Source organism: Glycine max, chromosome 4, assembly GCF_000004515.6.
Source record: "Glycine max cultivar Williams 82 chromosome 4, Glycine_max_v4.0, whole genome shotgun sequence".
Classification (NCBI taxonomy): Eukaryota; Viridiplantae; Streptophyta; class Magnoliopsida; order Fabales; family Fabaceae; genus Glycine; species Glycine max.
This window is the reverse complement of record NC_016091.4, coordinates 1,627,556-1,647,514: the sequence shown is the minus strand read 5'-3', so window position 1 is coordinate 1,647,514 and position 19,959 is coordinate 1,627,556. Positions and strand designations below refer to the sequence as shown.

The following is a 19,959-nucleotide window of genomic DNA, read 5'->3' as shown; positions in this document are numbered from 1 at the left end:
CGCTTACTTTACTTGAGAGTGGGGCTCAATTCCTTTGCATAATCCCGTGCATCATAAGGCCCAACCCGTTAACACGTCGTCGTTTCAAACTTCCCGTCCCAATTTTTATCCCACCATTCAGCGAAAAAGTGAACGAGTAATCAAATAGAAATGCTATCGTTTCACTCATGTGGATGTTGCCGCGTTTCCGCTTCCCGAGCATTCCAATTTCAATTTCAAACCGCACCTTCTCCTTCACTCTTTCTCTCAGCTACGAGCTATAAATTTCGTTCTGCCACCGCGAGCGCCGCTTCTGGTTCCGCCGGCGACTCAGACTCCGATGGAGAGCCAAAATTGAACTTCTCGGGTGTGCGGTTGGAGGAGGCAGTCGATAGCAGAATCGGATCTGGAAAACTCAGACTCGACAACTGGATCTCTTCCCGCATCAATGGCATTAGCAGGGCACGAGTTCAATCAAGTATCAAATCAGGACTCGTTCATGTCAATGGCCGTGTCGTTGATAAGGTAAATCTCAGAGGCGCTTCATGCATTTGATTCTGAAGCTGTTTTTAATGAATATGAATGTTTCAGTCCTGGAAGATATATGCTGTTTATGTGTGATTTATTTATGAATATGAATGTGCTTTGTGTTTAGAATTTAGAAAATGTTTCCAGTATTTAGATGATGCTCACAAATTGGAGGAGTTTCCTTGCGGTAATGATATCCTAGTTGAAATTGAAACTAAATCTGTAATGATAATTTTCTTTGTTGCGATCAGAGACTTTAAGAGGCCACCATTACTTAGGACACTTACGTAGGTAGCACAATGAGTAGAGTTTAGGCCGGGTACTATACTCTAGTGTTGTTAAATAGCCGCTATAGCGGCACTATAAGTCTATCGCATAGCATAATTTCTTGAATCCGCGATTGAGACTTCATCCGCTATTGCGACCGGTATCATTGTTGTGGTTGTGGCATGCGTTCTGCAACCTCTTGTCATTTCTGGCGAGTCCCTAGCCAATTGAACCTTTGAGCTAATATTATGTCAATTTTTATGCATTTTATTTTTATTTGCATACAATTTTTTTTATACATATATAATTGATATATATCATATATTTCAACCGTTATGTGACTTCCGCTATATGCCTGCAACGCTATCCACTATATGATATGGTGGATTATTGGCTTTCCGCCATTTTCCGCAATCCACAATTGATAACACATCAGTATACTCCAATCTCGTGTTTAGAGAAAAAAAATCAGTGAATTCATATCCACACAAGTAGTAACTTTAGTGTTCATCCTTGTACCCTATGTTGACTTGTATACCAATGTTCATTTCACACTCATTACATGCCTTTTAGTTAAACAAAATATATTTTCCTTTTAATGTACCTTATTTTTGACAGACTAGTAAAATAAAAATACTATTTTAATACTAAAATTAAATGTGAATGATGTACAAAACTAATGTCATTAATTAAAAATGTTACAACATGTTGGATTAAAGAACGGTCGACTACTTCTGAAACTAGATGAAGATGAGGCCACAAAAACAGTAGACAATATAATTAGGACAATAAGACATACTGTTTTGAAATGACAAGTGCACAACCTCTAAGAACAATGGGATCTCTCATCAACTTATTTGTATTATATTTTTTAATTTTAGTTTAATATATTAAATAATAAATGTTGGTATGGGGCAAGGTGGGTATCAAAGTACTTTGAATATCCATTGCTATAAATTTTTTCAGGTAATTTCTCATTTCATACCCGGACCATTATCCATGAGTATTTTTTATGGGTGTTCTGACTCCCGAGTCTAAACCTTTTTACCATCGCTATTAAGCCATTGATCAATATCAAATATTCCGAGTCTAATGGAAGCTCCTTCAGAATCTGTAGACAAAAGGCTCTATTAAATGATTGACGTATTCCACATTACATATTCAAAAGGGAAAAATGATGTATTGATTCCAAAATAACTATCAAACATATGCCCTTGACTGTATTTTTTTACTCAGGTATTTTTTTGGTTATTTCAAAAATTGAAGTATCAACCAGAGAAATATGCTTTGGTGAATTGTGAGGATGGCAATTCTTGATTAAGTAATCATAATTTTTTCCCCCCATTTGAAATAAATTGGGTCCTTTGTTATCTCTTGGTAGCTTTTAACAGTGTTTGGTCTTCCTCTCTTAATTTGTGTTTTAGCTGCACGGATAAGTGACATCTTTTAATTGATGATGCTTGAGCAGGTTTCTTTCAATGTCAAATCTGGGGATGAGATCAAGTGCACAATCGCAGAATTGCAGAATTTGAGGGCCGTGCCACAAAATATACCTTTGGATATCGTTTATGAAGATGAGCATGTTCTAGTCATAAATAAACCTGCACACATGGTAATACCGAACCTGATTTGTAAGATTTATGAAGTTATCTATCTTTTTTAACTCCATTTTCTATTAGATTGTCAATTTCATTATTTGGTCTACTGCCTAGGTTGTGCATCCGGCACCTGGCAATACATCTGGAACGCTTGTCAATGGCATTCTTCACCATTGCAACCTTCCAAATGTTGAATTTTCTAAAGACGAAGCTCTTTCAGATACAGAAGATTCTGATGATGAGTTCAATAGTTATATCTCCCTGGCAAGTTCTTGTGAGGGGTTAAATTCTAGACTGTCTGTGGCATCAAATTCAATTCGCCCAGGGATTGTACACAGATTGGACAAAGGCACGAGTGGGTTACTTGTTGTTGCAAAGGTGTTTCTTGCATTTTCTTAAAACCTAGTCATTAGCACCCAACGTTAATAAAGAATGGAAATTCTTGTTCATATTTTGAAAGATTGACATTTGGTTTTGTACTTGCTATTTGTATGCTTTCATATCAGGATGAACATTCACACATGAAATTGTCAGAGCAATTCAAGCAACGAACCATTAAGAGGCTTTATGTCAGTCTTACTGCTGGGGTACCCACTCCAGTTGCTGGGCGTGTTGAGGTTCCAGTTGGCCGTGATACTAATAACCGGATTCGTATGACTGCTGTAACTGGACCAGTTAATTCTAAAAAGGCCCGTTATGCTGCTAGTAGGTGATTAATGGCCCTTTTACACTTATTTTATATTTACTAAGTAATACGGATTATTTTAGTTTCATCCGGTCATATTTGACTATTGTGAAATTTGGTAGATATCAATTAAAATATTTATATAAAAAACTATATAATTTTAAACATGTGTATGTACGCATAACATGAACTTCAAGTTTTTTATTATTCAATCCAAGCGATCTTGTCAATTAGATTTCTTGTGGAATTAGTTTAACTCAGGTGACTAACAATTGTCATCTAGAAGATATTTCATCCTTGGGCTTTTCCCTTGTAATCAAATGATCAAAACTAAAGGAAATAGTTGAATACCTCTCTTGGTATGATCCATTTAAGTGCTTCGTCATTATGTTAGTTTTGCTTTCTTCCATATGGCAGGATATCCATGAGATACATTTAAGGTTTCATTGCAAGTGCTACTCCAGGGGCATGTATTCATCTAAAAGTTTATTATTTACCATCTGTCAGGTACAAAGTAATTGAGATACTTGCTGGGGGGAGTTGTTCATTGGTTGAGTGGAAGTTGGAAACTGGACGCACTCATCAGGTACTTCATGACACATAACTTTGGAGAAATGTAACGATAAACAAATTCCTTGATGGCTTCAGTCCAATATGAAGGGAAAAGCTATTGTTCACATTATTTTGCATATTATATCAATTGAAGAATGTAACGATAAACAATGCATTTTTTATTTTTAAAAAAATTGTGGGTAAATTACATTTTATTTCCCTGATGATCTCATAAAATTCAACCTTAGTTTACCTAGTTCGAAACCCTATCTTCTCCCAAACATTTTTCAGTGAACCTGTAGTTAAACTGTCTGAAGATTTAGAGACACGACATGCAATCATCTAAAACACGAATCTTTAGCATGGGAATTTGTCTTTTAAACTGGAGAAAACAAAAAGGAGAGTCTGTTTTGTGAGTATATGGGATAATATATTGCTGGAAAAGGCTGAGGTAAATTGGAGAAGACAGAGAACTGGTTATGCGTGCGTTCTCAATACAGCATGAAATTATATTTATGATCTTATACTAGTTTATACTACTGTAATTGGAAATTTGGAATTAGGGTTTGTAATTTGGACTTATTAGTATGTTTCTTTTTGGATGGCCATATATCCCATTTGCATAGTTTCACATGGTCTTAGCGAAGGGTATGCAGAATTCCTTGTGAACTGGCAACTTGGGAGATCTGGGAGGTGTCACCACTGGGTCTTTCACGTTTGTTTGCAGATATTGTTTGTGTAATTTTTAGTAGAGCTTAATTTTCTTTTCTTTCTCCCTTGTACAAGAACTTAAACGTTACACCATTTTAAATGAATAATAGATATTAGATACCAATATTTTGAAGAAAAATCCCCTAGAATTTGCTTATAATTTCCCTTTAAAAACAATCCATATTTTTTTTTGTAGATTCGCGCACATGCTAAGTATTTGGGAGTTCCCCTACTGGGTGATGAGTTGTATGGAGGGACAAAAAGCATGGTCTTGTCACTGCTAAGGCCCCGAACTCCCATCAGTTTGCATAGCAAAATCGTAAAAATGGTTTCTAGGCTAGATAGGCCTTGCCTTCATGCTTGGACTCTCGGGTGAGAACTTTTTAAACCTTGTTTCTCATCTTTTTGCATAACAAACTTGATAAGGTGCGGTGTTGCCTATTGTTTTGTAGGTTTCAGCATCCCCATACAGGGGAGCAGGTGCATTTTTCATGCGAACCCCCTGCAGACTTCGCTGAGATTTTGAGCCAGCTTCGTAGAATTGGTAGTGAGACGGTTTCTTTCACAAAGCGTTCAAATTCATGACGGGGGCACTATTTTCATATTCAGTAAGCAGGTTTTGATTTTTTTTATCAAACTACTTCGCAATACCTTTTTTCATATCTATAGACTTGTTAAATAAAAGTCTATACATTTACAAAGTAGAAGTTCTTTCATCATTCTTCGCTCTTTTTTTTTAATTTGCATTTTTATTTTATCTTTCATTTTTAAAATTGTTCAAAAGTAATAAAATAAGAGAAACTAAAAGATAATAAAAATGATTTTTTATGTTAATTACAATTTTTATAAGATCAGATCTATATAATAAATTTAAAAAATGGGAAAAAATATTTTTAGAGTAGATGATAAAATAAAAGTATATAAAGAAAACTTTTTTTAGTTTGATTTGATTTTTTTAACATTATTTGAATTTTTATTTATTATCTTAAATATAATGTTAATATGTTGTGTTAAGATTCAATAAAATCGAAAAATTAAAATAAATATTTGAAAATAATTGTTTTTAGCAGTGATAACAAAGTATAGCGATAGTTCTATTCAATTTGATATTGTTAGCATGATTTAAAATTTGCATATTAAAAAATAAATTTTTGAATGATGAAATTATGACATCAATCATCTCCGTTTATTGTTTTTTGTAGACCACAAAAATATGAAAAAGGATCATTTTTGGTGCTGAAAAGCTTTAGTGAGCAACAGAAAGACACACTATTTATATTAAATCAATATAAAGGCTGAAAATAAAATAAAACGTAATGTAAGGTTCTAAAAGACAATTTTTTTGAACTAAACATTTATTTATTTTATAAAAAATTATAATTATAATTTTTATGTTAATATTTTATTTTTAATAATATATATTATGCAATTATTATATGACAAATCGTTTTAAAAATTTATTTTTGTGTAAAGTATAAACAAAATGAAAAATTTATGATCAAATTTTAGATAATATCCCTACGTATACACGAGTAATGATGCTAATTTTAAAACAATGCCAAACATAAGACATGATATTTTAGGCAGATTATTTTTCCCCTTATGAAAATTGACACCATATAGTGATTTGTGGAAAACAGAATTGTCCAACATTCTGACTTCTTATTGGCTTTGCTTTAGACTATTTCTTTTCAAATAAATTGTATACATTCCTATTTACTTTCTTAATCTTTATTTTAATTTTTAGTTAAGATTATAAATTATAAGTAAAAAAATAAAAAAAATATATTATAATTACAAAGTTTATAATGAAATATTGTTATACAGTGAAAGGATAAACAATATTGAAATATTGTTACAACTGTAATATTAATTTTCTTTTATTTTAAAAATATATTTGTTTGATAAAATAATATTTTATTATATGAGTTTAACTTGATTGGTTGAGTAGGACATAGTTGGTGTAAACTTCTTAGTTCATTCTAATGAATAAAAAAAATAATCATAATGATATTTTAGATTAAGTAAAATTATGACTTAATGAATAATCTCTTTTATAGTAGTATAAATAAATTGAAGCCTAAAAAACGTGTCATTGGGATACTTAAAAGAATAGTGAATAAATGGATTTAAAAAAGAAAAAGAAAAGTTTAGCATTAGCAATTAATTTTTCATGAAATTCAAAACTTGCCTTCTAAATGACCGTATGTTCGTTTAGCCGAAAGGAACTGTAGTTTTTCAATACTGTATGATTCCTCTATTTAGGCTTCTAAAAAAAAAGAACTTTTCCTAATTAGTTTGTATGACAGTTCTATTTTTGAGTCTTTATTCTTTGAAATATTTTTTTCTATTTTTAACGGTTATTTTTTAAAATTATGTTCGGCTTAAGATTCGTGTAAATTGAAAACAATACCATTAGAACTTGCCTGCTGCTTGATCATTTATGAGGAAATTAGTTGCCATTTATTGAATGATACTGAACCAGAAAATATTATATATATATATATATATATAAAATTAAGGTCTACATAATTTTTTTGTCTCAAAAAATGTTTTTTTATTTGTTTTTTTAAAGGCAAAACTTTTGTTCAATATCAGACAAGAATAAGGTATGTTTTGGGGTACCGGAATAAAAAAGAATATAATAATTTTTATCGATCATGATTTCTAGTATATTATAACAATGCTAAAATATATACTCTTATTCTATAAAAAAAAATATGTATTCTAATTAATTTATTCTTCGTTACTAACAATATGTATCCTTTTTTTCATAATTAATTATACATTTATACTTATTATAAGTAATCTCATCAATATAATAAACACTATTGAGGTGAAAATAAATTTATCTTAGAAGAGAAAACTTGTTATCAAGTCAAGAGTTTAGTTTTAGAGTGCCCACTTAAATTACTTAAATAGGGAATTTGTTTATCCATTACTCACTCAATTACTAATCTGTAATGTACGTGCAAAGAGATTTGTGATGTTAATTGTTAACGCTTGATCCCTTGCATGGGCATCTTATTGTTTTAGGACATTGGTATCAGCATGGCCTGGTTAGTATGCCTGAAGTTGGACATGTTATTGAAATACTGTACATCGTATACAATTAAACATTCTTGTTAACAAGACCAGGTTAAAAGAAGATATATGATAGAAATTAAACTATAATGTGTAGATGCTTTTGGGTTTAATATTAATGAAAACTACACTAAGGTACTGGGATGTTCGGTGTAATTTCAATAAGGATGATTTGAAAATTTTACCTGGATAGATTCTTGAATCATTGTGTTTTCCTTTTGTGTGACCTTGAATCTTTTAGTTAGTTCTTCCTTATTTGATTTTTTTTTTTTTGTACCAATGGTGATTTAGATACTTATTACTGTAATGTGATTTTTACCTTTAACAAAAAGACCTAATGTGAATTATTTTTTCTCTATTTTTTCCAGCAAAAAAGTTTTATTTGCAGAGGTGGTTTTTATTGAATGAAGCCAATGTCTCTAAACTTAATGAAAATTCCTTTTTCTCCATCAAGGGTGTTTATAATTCAGCTTTGGAATTGGCCAAATTCAGCTAGAAGTGAGTTTAAGATGAACCGTGGTAGGAAAGACTTGCTCACTTCTATCCCCGTTGACTTTTAATTTTGTTGTTTGGTTTGACATTTCAGTTACGTGACCACGAATGAACTGAGACCAATCAAATTTCTTGTTTGTCGGCGCTAGATTCTCCTTAGTTGGCTTCTAATGTTAGATTGTGAGTAATCTTAACTACTTTCATGAATTGCCTAACATCACTTGTTTTGGGCTTGGATGGCTTAACATTTTCAGCCATTGTCAGTTATCAAGTTGAATGGTTGAACTATGTTGATTGATTTGAAATCATTAGGTTTCAATTGATTGCAATGGACTAGACTTGACATTTGTGATGCATAAAAAGTCCCTAATCATTACAGAGACCAGTACAAAAGCTGACAAGCCTCTCTTTGAGGTTTGGGAACGATCTAATAGACTGTCGTTTAACTTTATGAAACCAACATTAGTTGAAAATGTTGGTCATTCATGCCCACAACAGATTATGTTAAGCAACTCATGGGAATGTTTAAGGAGTACTCATAATTTGACATTATTGCTAAGTTGATTATGGGGAATCTAACAAGTGAGCCGACGAACAAGAAACTTGACTTGCTTAGCCCATTCAAGATCATGTAGTTGAAATATCAAATTTGACAACAAAGTTGAAGTTAATGAATATGGAAGTGAGTCTTTTCTTGTACTATTCATCTTAAATTCTTTTCTTGCTGAATTTGATCAGTTTTAGGTGAATTATAACACCCTTAAAAAAGATTGGAACTTAAAGGAAATTAAGTCAATGTTAATGCAAGAAGGAAGATTAAAAAAGTGAAAGACAACTCTATTTATCTCATGAGGAATTCAATAAGAGCAAGTTAGGTAAGGAAGCACATGGGCAAATGCTTAATGAAGGTCAACAAGGTAGAAGTCTGTAAAAGTTATTTTTCATTTTATTCTTGTATTTATTGCTCGAAAAGTCTTATTCAATGGACATCTTCAATAACGAGGCAGAAAGGTAGTTTAGAGAGAAAAGTGAAAGTTGTGAGGTCTTATATGGGTGGTTAATATTACGGAAGATTTAACGAGAATGTACATATGTATACAATATAGTATGCCTTTGTACATCACAACAAAATAATGTATCTGAAAAGTAGAATTGCACTCTATTATATATGGTTAAGTTGATGTTGAATTATAGTAATGTACCCTTTATCACTGGTGTATATTTCTTTTACAACGTTCCAAGTAATGTATATAGTAATGTACCCTTAATCACTGGTGTATATTTCTTTTACAACGTTCCAAGAAATGTAGTTCCTAATAAGGTTGCTTAACAAGGTTCCTAAGTTAGTTCTTAAAACTTTTTATGAACTATGGACAAGAAGGAAACTCAATTTAAGACAGCTTCATATTTAAGGTTGCTTGATGTAAAAGAACCCTAAGTTGTTTTTTGGTTGGCTATCCTAACAAAAGTAAAACTGTATAATTTTACATGAAAAAAAATAAAGCTTAACGTAAAAGAACCCTTAGTGCTTTTCTCATAGGGTATCGTTAAAAAGTCTAAATGTTACATTCTTAAGCATGGCCAATTCAGTAGGAGTGAGAAATCACAAAAAAATGGATATTGTGGAGATTCGTGAATCTTCTCCTAATGTTTGTCTTCAAGATGTTGTTCCTTTTGCTATATTAGAATCACACAATACTTGGAGACAATAAAATAATATTCAAAATCCCCATGATGAACATACAATTATTGAATCGACAATGAAAAGTCAAATAAACAAGGAATGAAGAAACACAAGAAACATAATACTAGAGACATTCTCTTTTCAACACTCTCTGTCATTGACTGAAATTAGTTAAAAATTATTAATTTTGGTGGATGTCACTTATCAAATCTAGTAGTATTGGGCGATTGGTTGCCAATAACAAAATAAATTTGTACAATGTCTTCAGAAAATTGGAAATTTGATTTTAATGATTGTTAATGCAAAACTATCATTATACCACACATTATAGTCATATCATCAAATGAGATTGACTATAATAGCGACATCAAGACAGAATTTTTAAACTAAGAAACAACACATGAATGAATGATAAAAATAATTACACGAACACTGGAGGGAAAAAAAACCTCTTTATAAACTAAAAATTGTTTCTTCTCCAAATGTGTTTTTCTTACTTCTGTGGATATATCACATTCTCAAAAACTTATCTATGACCAATATACCATCCTTTCACTATGCTAAACTACAAATTTATCTCCACGTATTCAACACATCAGTCCCCGGTGAGCCTCTTACCTAAAGACATATTCACTTGAAAACTCTACAAGACTAAAACTCGGATCATTAACTGTAAATACTCTTTTTTCCCTTGGCAACGCCAAATTATCTATCCATGAGAAAGAGAAACCAAATGGTTTATTCTACATGTGAAGAAAATGCTGGCGCACCTGAGCAAAGGGAAAGATCACTAGGTAGAATAAAAGGTGAACATGAATGCATTGAACTTGTGTTTCTCCAATCCAAAATGCGATGAAATACTCACCCTGTACCACGTTAATCCTGAAAATATAAAACCATCAGGTGCTCAATGATATCTGACATAAATATGTTAACCGAGGAGGTTCAATGATCCACCAATAACAGTAAGGTGCTCCAGTGTGTAGTGCGTGACATTTCATATATGATATGAGAGACGTGTACAAAACAAGGCTAAAAAATGTTTTTGGGCACACAGCTGATATATCATATATTAATTTTAAATAATTGGGAAGTACAGTTTGGAAAAAGCCGGGGCAGGGGATGGCAAATCTAACATCAGTAAACATAATTGTAGCAACAAAGACCAAATTAAATGGCCGCTTTGAAATAGTATTTTCAAACTAGAAGTTTAAAACTCATTTGATATTTGGATACAAAAAGAAATGCCATTATTAATAATAAAAAAACAAAAATGGAAAGAACTTATTATGAAGTCAAGTTTGCATGACAATGGAAATTTTAGGGATGAAATTCTCCTTGAATTTTTTCATCTGAAGTACATCTATTTTCAAAAGCACAATAGGCTCATACTTAGTCTGTAGAAATACCTATGCAGTTGATGGGTCAAACCTTGTACTCATGAAGATGCAGCCACTTTGTTGAAGACCATTTATTTCCTTTAATTACTGGGCAACCGCCTGGAAGCAAAGATAAATTTTTAAGTAACTTTACCAATCATGTTCTTCCTGGAACCAAAAGAAACTGTGAGTATAAAACAAAGTGCCAGGTGGCTTTTAATTTCCATTGGTAAGAAAAAAGTATGGAATGACATGGCAATAGTATTCTCAACATAAGGTCCATATTTCATATTTATTATAATTTCCCCAGAGCGGTTAAATAGAGCAAGCATGCAGAAGATTAAAAAGCAGCAGTAAATACATGGATCAATCTGAACCTAAATGTAGAAAGACGGCTCATAATTAAATGTGGTAAAAAAATGCATAAATGTGCACTTCACATGCTATAGGAACAAAATCTGTATCTACACAGCTAATCTGGTGACAATTTTCAACAGTTTCTAACCATGTAAACTAGATGGATCTAGAGTGGCATCAGGCCTCATGCTCCAAAATAGCAGAGCATCACCCATTTTTGGTTTCACTGAGAGACCCTTTCTTGCACATTGGGATAAATCATTCCACCAAGGCACAGAACTAAAATTTGCATTGGCAGCAGGAAATACAGTCTCACCGCCTTCTTCAACATCTGAACTGCATAAGCAGGAAAAAATGAAAGGGAACCATCAAGTTTCCATCCAAAATCCAACAAAAAACACAATGCAAGACCATAATTTGGAAAGAGAATGACAGCTTACAGGTACATAAGAACTGTAGCAATACGTTGGCCTCCATTCTTAGTGTTGAACTCATCAAGGAAGTAATCATAGTGAGGCTCATATTTTTGTCCTGCTTCATAGTGAAGGATTTGAAGTCCTTCTCCATTCTCTGAATATGTTTAAGTTAACCGTCAGTAAATATTTTGACAAATACATAGATTTTAGAGCTACTTGGGGATTGATGCATAATGTATCGATACACGTCCAGCAACATTAGGCATGGGGTTTGGGGGAGTCGTGTGTCAAAACCCCAAAAAGACCTCCTGTGTTTTGCTTCCCTCCATGGACCTCCCTTGTAATTAATCTCTAATTATAACAAAAAATAAATGTACTGATACCAGCCAGGAATTAGTTTCTCATAGTAATTCCATTAATTTAAATCATCAACTTAATTATGACATTTTAAAATACTCTGGTTCTCTCTATCCCCTATACACAGATCAATTTCCTTTTGGTACAACATTATCCTGCTTTTCCACAACAAACATCCAAGACATTAAATAAATTCTTCAAAAGAGAAAAACCTAGTTTCATTCTTTGAAATTTTATTTTTATTGGGATAATAATTTAGGGAGCTTAAAGCAGTTAAAATTGTTACAGACCTAGACGTAGAATATGAGAATTTAGAGAGAGAGATGCAAAGACAAAAGAAAGAAAGAGAAACAATGCTTTATTATTGAATATTGAATGACAACAAACAAAAGGAGAGAACTCTTCTTCAACCAAGGTTTTCCCCTTTCTACAACAAATCTCAGTTCCCAAATGCTAGCATATTTGAATACATTTCCTTCTATCACTCTTACTATTTAAGCAAAGCCCTTGCTCTTCCACTATAACAAACACCCAATTAATTCTATAACTACTTTCTAAATAACTCTATAACTTCCCAGCTTCATGAATACATATCAGAATCCTTCACCCCAATCTTAACCCCATTCTGAACAGGGAAAAGTAGCCATTAGATCCACTGGCCAACAAGCTAAAATGCTAGATAACATGTAAACTCATCTTAAGGTAAGTTTGATTTTTAGGTATGATGTAATATGCAAATTGTAGAGCTTTTATAAAAAAATATACTTCTGCTTGATGTGAAATGCAAGCAAATCATATACTTTTTGTGGGGCTATTGAACATATCAAGCTAATAAATTATAATTGATAAATAAAACTCATACCTACAGGTATGAAGGTAAAGTCAGCAATTCTTTTCTCTATATTCTGGATGATTTTGTCCCTTCCTCTCTTCAAGAACATTCCTGAACTGGTTCGAACCCTACAGACAGAGGATATCCAGAATAATGCATTGCCACTAGTCTCTGAAAACAGTGTATGGAAAAGAAAAAAAAAATCCACAATTATTGGATCCATTACAAAAACACACACAAAAAGTCAAACCTGCTTTCTGTACTCTTCCCAGTCTTGCTATCAACAACACTTGATTTTACCATATGAGGTTTGGCAAGTTCAATCAAGTACTCACATTCTTCTTTAGACTGTTGCAAATCACAAGCATAATTAAAATTAGCATACAATATAAATTTCAACAGTTTGCTACTGAAAGAATTTACAGCAGTAAAATAAGATCTCTCGCTCAAACTCTGTCTTTCAGCAAGTTCAAGTTGACCAAAAATCTGAACATCCCAGACACGAATACCAGAATTTTCTTTCACCACGAAAGATACAAAAGAACCTCGTTCATAACAAAATTCAGTCCCTGAGCCTAATCTATGCTTACAGAATTTCAATTTGAACTCCACAATTTTCCCTGATATGGATGCAGGCACACAGCATTATAGATTTACCACTCTGTTCCGAATTTGAACAATTTAATCATCCAGAAAAACACTCGAGGAACAAAATATATAATTCAGTCCCTGAGCCAAACCTATGCTTACAGAAATTTCAATTTGAACTCCACAATTTTCCTTGATACAACGCAGTATTATAGATTTACCACTCTATTCTACACTTGAACAATTTTATCATCCAGAAAACACCGAAGGAACAAAATATTCCTAATCTCAACGGTTCGACAAAAATTTCACGACCTATAAACACCGTTTTGCATCAAACAAAAGCTTACAATACTCAGACGCATAAATTCTAGCTATCTCCAATAATAATTAAAAAAAAAAAAACAAGAAGAGGCAGATCCATAAGAAGATTACGAAAACTGACCAGAAAATTGTGATAGATGAACGCTCTTGGCTCCCAGGAGAGAATCTCGGTCCACTGCTCCGAGTTTTCCACCAAACTCTCGCCACTTCGTGAAACAACAATTAGGAAAAGATTAAATACATTTTAAACTAAATCGAAACCAAACAGAGCAGAATGAATTTATATAATAGCAACCTTTGAGAGGTCTTGCGCCTGAAGGCGCTGAGCTCCGTGGTTGGAAAATCGTCGTCGGTGGTTGGAAGATAAACAATGCCGAGAGCAAGGAGCACGACGAGGATGAGTGTGAGGAAGAAAAGCGCCCACAGAACCAGCGAGAACGTTGACCACTTCTTCCCTTGTGCGCGGGTATGCGAATGCTTTCCTTTCGCCATGTGCTTGGATTGAATTGAATCTGCTCCAAAACCCTAAGCAATGCAAATGGACGTACGATATACTCAATCGTACTTATACAAACAAGTCCTTGGAATGGTGTCGTCACGGTTTCGTTGACTCCAGTCGCTATTCTTTCTTTACTTACCAAAATATTTCCCGGGGTCCAGTGTGGTGTGAGTGTGACTGGTGTCTACTAAACACCGCATCTTCCCCGTTTTTTGTTTCGTAAATAAAATTTAAAATAAAAACTCTGCGGAAACGTTTGATTTATTTTCTCTTTAGTAACCTGTGCAATAAAAGTTTATGTTTTAAAAAGAATTTAATGGTTAAGAGTTTTATATTCACATTTAAATTATTTTAAAATTAGCAACTTAAAGATGAATTATAATTAAATAATTGTGTAAATTTTTTACACTACTATTATTTATATAACTCTTTTTCTTTTAAAATTTTAAAAGTTAAAAAAAATTAAAGGTGAAAAACAAAATTATGTTTCAGTTAAAAAAGTACAAGTATACATCATAAATTAATAAACATTAATATATTTCTATATTATAATTAAAATCTTATAATACTCCTTGATGAGGATAAATGTTTCATATCAATAAAAAAATTATATTCAGAATATAAAATGATGATAAAGTTTTCAATTGATTTATTTTCTCAATTAAATATTTTTAGTATTTTTCTCATCTTTTCTCTATATATACTTTTCATACATTATATCTATAAATAACAAAAACCTTTCTCTCACTCATCTAAAATGGTGTCTATTTTATTATTTTTATTTGTATGTTTTATCTTTTTAATCATTTATTCTTTTTTATTTATATTTTTAATTGAATTTTAATTTTTTTTTTATAATAAGTTATCAATAAAAAAAACTTCATGTTATAATTTAAATTGTTCACCTTCTTCTTATTTACATTTAACTAATTAATTAACTAAACTTTTTTAATGAATGTTTGAATTAAAGTTTTTAAATTTAAGTTTTAGTTGAAAGTTTATAAACTAAGTTTATAAAAGTAATTCAAGTCTTACTTTTATAAAATTAAATTTTTAGATAAAATTTTAATAACTAAACATACTTTTAAAGAATAACTAAAAACATACTAAATTGAGTTTACTCTCGAAAAATACATTTTAAATGGTTAACCAAACATATCCATACTCAATAAATTTACCAGCCTTCGGTTGCTGCTTTATCTTATTTACTTTTTTATTTGGGTCTATAATCGATGCTTTTGCACACATTATCCTTAGAAAAGTTTCCATTTTATATCACATAAAACTAACAATTATATAGTAAATAAAATTGAAAGAGAATAATAGATTATTTCTTTTACTAATTAATATTCTAATATATTATAAAAGTAAATTAAAGACACAAAATTTAAAGTTAAGAAATAAATTATAAAATTAAAGAATTACTATAAATTCTTAATGTAAGAATTCTAAATGCAGTAAAAAAATATTTAATACAAGAATTCTAAAAATATTCTGAAGAGGCTTGGTGGTTCTGCTGACACCATTAGCTATAATTTCATTATTGAGAGTCATTGTAGGGATGAGAATCCTGAAGAGGCTGTGAAGGTTCTCAATTTGATGGTCACGAAAGGGGTTGCTCCTAATGCGTCCACTTTCAATTTTATTTTTGGGTGCATAGCTAAGTTACATGATGTGAATGGTGCGCATTGGATGTATGCTAGAATGAAGGAGCTGAAGTGCCTGCCCAATACATTGACTTATAATATTTTGATGAGGATGTTTGCTAAGTCGAGATCTACTGATATGGTTCTGAAAATGAAGAAGGAAATGGATGAGAATCAGGTTGAACCTAATGTGAATACTTACCGAATTTTGATTTCGATGTTTTGTGAAATGAAGCACTGGAACAATGCGTACAAGTTAATGAAGGAGATGGTTGAAGAAAAATGCCTAAGACCAAATCTATCAGTTTATGAATTGGTTCTGGAGCTGCTGAGAAAGGCTGGACATTTGAAAAAGCATGAAGAGTTGGTGGATAAAATGGTTGCGAGAGGATTTGTCACTCACCCTTGGTAGATGTTAGGAAGTTTCACATCGTCTGTCTCAATTCTTGGGATGTAGCTTATATATCTGTTGAACAATTTTACTTAGTGTCAATTAATTTTAAGATGAAATCTAACATGATAAAAGTTATTTCATCCTTCACCCCAAGGAGGTGAATAAGAAAACTTCTAAGATTGCTTGTTAATTGCTACAATTGGGACAAAACAAAGGTTTTTTATTACCACACCCCCAAATAAAAGTGTGCCTTGTTACTATTACTTTTTTAAATCTAGCCTCTAATTGCTATTTATGTCCGTGTGTAGTATGGTGGTTTAGCTGATTAAGATCATGGATGGAGTTCTTTTCCGTTTGATTGACTTTGAATCTTGATAGTTGATAGCCGTGATTTATAATTTGGTTTATGGCCGAAATTTTGGGTGTTCTTGAAGGAAATGGCACAACTGTTGTTTGAAGCATTTCATTGAACCTGTAATTGATAAATGCTGTTCTTGTCGCTGGGAAGGATACTCAATTGAGTACTTATTCTCTAGTTGCAAGTTTGCCACATTTTTTAAGGTGTGATGTCAATATGGGCATTTATAATTCATAACTGAGTCTGAGGTTTCAAATTTCTTCCGTACTCATTATTTATATCCTACTACGACTGCCATTTATTTTTTATGAACTGCTAAATTTTGCTTTATAAGCCATGAACTGGTTCGGCTGAATGAAATGCTATATGCTTGATTCCACTTTCAATTAGGCATGTTCAAAAGAGATTGAGATGCTCTTGCAAGTGTGAAGTGAACCGGCCCAACAATCCTTGCGCAAATATGGTGCTGCTGGTCATGTGTCTGAGACAGAATTGGAAATGAACCTGTGTGTGAAATGAATCAGCCCCACAGGCAAGAAGATCCATGAACACTTGACATCTATCTATCTTGAGACTTGCATCAACGTGAATAGGAAAAAGATCCATGAATACTTCTCTTGGTGTCTATCCAGACAAGAAGAGATGAGAGGTGTTGATATAATTAGTAATGTGATGTAATGAAGAGAAAAATAGGGGGGAATGAAGCGTGTCAATTATTATATATTTGGATTCTTTAGGTGTTCATAAATCAGCAATCCAAAGAATTCTGCGTGTTAAATGCTTTGTGCATTGTCTGATCTTTTTTTTTTCAGATGTTATAACTTGTGCCATTCAATACAAGGGAAAATATTAGTGGTTAGTTTGTTAATTTTTATTGGTGTTATCTTTTTTTTATATGGATAAATGTTAGTCGTTGGTTTGTTAATTTTGTTGTTAGTAAGAAGAATTTGAATTTATGATATTTTTTTTTCTCATTTTTATAAGTCAATCTTATAATTTTGAATAGGATGGAAATCTTGTTTTTTTTAGCGGTTCAGTGTATGCGGCTAAAAGAATCACATTTGACGAATTGACGTCAAAAAGAATCAACAGCGCAAAACTACTATGACTTGGAAGTCCATCATGCGGCAATAAAATAACTATTTACAGAGTTTTTTTTTTCTTTGAAAAATATTAATTTGCTAAACTACTTTTCTCTGACTATATTATCATATGGAGTATTTTAAAATTTATAAATAAAGATATTCAGTATTCACACTGTTACAGCGTAAAGTTCCACGAACGGCGAGGAAAACCAGTATTCACACGTTGATTTACAACGAAATGCACGTGCTCAATTAGCTGTAGCATTTACTATGTTGCGTAAATCCAATAATCACACGAAAAAGAATGAGTTCCAGAAGATATGATTATGTTTGATAGGATGTTTTATTTAATTTTTAATTTTTTTATTAGTTAAAAAATTTGTTTAATTATTTGACAAATAATTTTTTTAATAATTTTTAGTATTTTTTAAATATTATTTGAAATGATATTTTTTAAAACATCAGATTATATATATATATATATATATATATATATATATATATATATATATATATTATTTTCAATATATTTATTTAATTTTTAATTTTTTTTAAAATAAATCAAATTTTATTATTTTTTATTTTATCTTTTTAATTACTTTAACAATTACTATTATTTAACACTTATATTTTAATAAATTAATTTTTAATTTTTATCTTTCAAACTATTAATTAATTTCAACTTTCAATTAAATTTTCAGTTTTTAATTAATTTTTTAACTAATTTTGTTAGTAATTTTTGGAATTTGGATATGGTTGTGGTTGGAGTGCGGCTTAGTGTAGTTCAGGATACAGCTACAGTGTAGTTCAAGTGACAAGAAATTCGATTTATAAATAAAGTTTTGGATTAACGTTAGTATTTTTTTTCTTTTTTTCTTTTTAAAGTTTTGTTTCTTTAAACAAGTTCAGCAAATCAACTTGAATTAATAGAGACTCAAAATATCAAATGTTTTAAAGGAAAAGAGAGAGATGACGGAGTTGAATGAACCATGACTTTACATACAAAGTAAGAATTTAAAATTTATTTTTAAAAATTTATGTTAACTGTTCGAGTTTTTTTCTTTATAGGGAAAACTGTTCAAGTTTAAATAACACTTAAATGAGTAATTATTCTCTAACCAAATGGTTATAAAACACCTAATGATTAATGAACAAACTAACTAATGTTGATTCTAAATGACGAAAAAAGTCAAGTGACTATGAAAATATCTTTGTATTTAACTCTGATTATTACTAGTAGTATTTTATTGTTTTATTATTTATATATTTATTTCATGAGTATGAGTATTTAAAAAAGTTTCACTGGAATAATAATATTTTTTCAACATTGGTTACTTTTTCTTAAATATGAATATAGATTTTAACGCGTTTCAAATGTCGACAACTGGTAATTTAAAATCCACGTTTATGCAGTGATCTAGTTGTCTTATTTTACTAAAACGTCGTCTTCTTCTTTAATTTTAAAAACCACCTGCCGCGTTCAATGTTAGATCAAAACTTAACGAGTCAGAAATAGACAAAATCAAGGACGCAAACGACAACACAAAAAACTATTCCGGAAATAGGAACAAATTTATGAGATTTAATTGTATTGTTATCTGTTTGGATCTACACTAAGTGAAATAAACTACCAGTACGTGTTAATGAAGTAAAAAAATGATTTAGCTCAATATAATTATATTTTTCGAAATTGAGTATTTAATAGTATTTTTTTTATCCTTGAACATAACCTTAATGAAAAATTATTTTAAAACATAAGATATATAAAGCCATGTTATCTTTACAAATTTTTGATATTTATTTGAAAATAAAACAATGATATTTTGACATTTATAAATAACAATACAACATTTTGTTAAACCGTAATGGCCATTTTCTTATTTCTAAAAAAAAAAGGCATATTTCTTAGACGAAGAAAACAATACCCTACTACTTCAACTGCAAGCTGTTTCAGTGTTTCTAATTCATGACCCCCCAAAAAATCCACAAGCCGCAGCACGTTTTTAATACTACTACTTGTGGTTATCTTGTAACTTAATAATAATAGTTGTAGTTATGTAACTTACGTTTATTGGCCGTAGCAAACAGCTACTGCATTATTTTTTTGACGAGTCACATGCATACTGGTTTTCTTTGACCAAACC

At 31.3% G+C, this 19,959-nt stretch overlaps 2 protein-coding genes across 8 annotated transcripts; one reads left to right on the top strand and one right to left on the bottom strand.

The window, feature by feature from the left end:
* The first annotated feature begins 93 nt into the window (after positions 1-93).
* On the top strand, positions 94-9,087 carry LOC100810383 (RNA pseudouridine synthase 2, chloroplastic). Of its 5 annotated transcripts, XR_005891063.1 has the most exons (9): positions 97-504; positions 2,243-2,386; positions 2,487-2,750; positions 2,879-3,081; positions 3,565-3,643; positions 4,517-4,692; positions 4,773-4,928; positions 7,773-7,902; positions 7,991-9,087. XR_005891063.1 is itself a non-coding variant. In XM_006577895.4 (8 exons), the coding sequence occupies exons 1-7, from the start codon at positions 151-153 to the stop codon at positions 4,903-4,905; spliced, it is 1,353 nt and encodes a 450-aa protein (XP_006577958.1). In that variant the 5' UTR covers positions 97-150; the 3' UTR covers positions 4,906-4,928; positions 7,773-9,087. The 5 variants fall into 5 exon arrangements, 2 of the variants coding, with proteins under 2 accessions (XP_006577958.1, XP_003523282.1); XR_005891065.1 differs by having other exon boundaries at positions 94-504; positions 4,780-4,928; positions 7,773-9,087; XR_005891064.1 differs by having other exon boundaries at positions 94-504; positions 4,780-4,936; positions 7,773-9,087.
* Positions 9,088-10,013: 926 nt separating this feature from the next.
* On the bottom strand, positions 10,014-14,492 carry LOC100818586 (probable prolyl 4-hydroxylase 3). Of its 3 annotated transcripts, none has more exons than XM_006577894.4 (8): positions 14,129-14,492; positions 13,955-14,039; positions 13,172-13,269; positions 12,952-13,049; positions 11,757-11,886; positions 11,465-11,652; positions 11,012-11,079; positions 10,014-10,462 (listed from the first exon to the last, which is right to left on the bottom strand). In XM_006577894.4, the coding sequence occupies exons 1-8, from the start codon at positions 14,323-14,325 to the stop codon at positions 10,457-10,459; spliced, it is 870 nt and encodes a 289-aa protein (XP_006577957.1). In that variant the 5' UTR covers positions 14,326-14,492; the 3' UTR covers positions 10,014-10,456. The 3 variants fall into 3 exon arrangements, 2 of the variants coding, with proteins under 2 accessions (XP_006577957.1, XP_006577956.1); XM_006577893.4 differs by having other exon boundaries at positions 10,325-10,462; positions 10,990-11,079; positions 14,129-14,491; XR_413761.4 differs by lacking the exon at positions 10,014-10,462 and having other exon boundaries at positions 12,956-13,049.
* Positions 14,493-19,959: the final 5,467 nt, after the last annotated feature.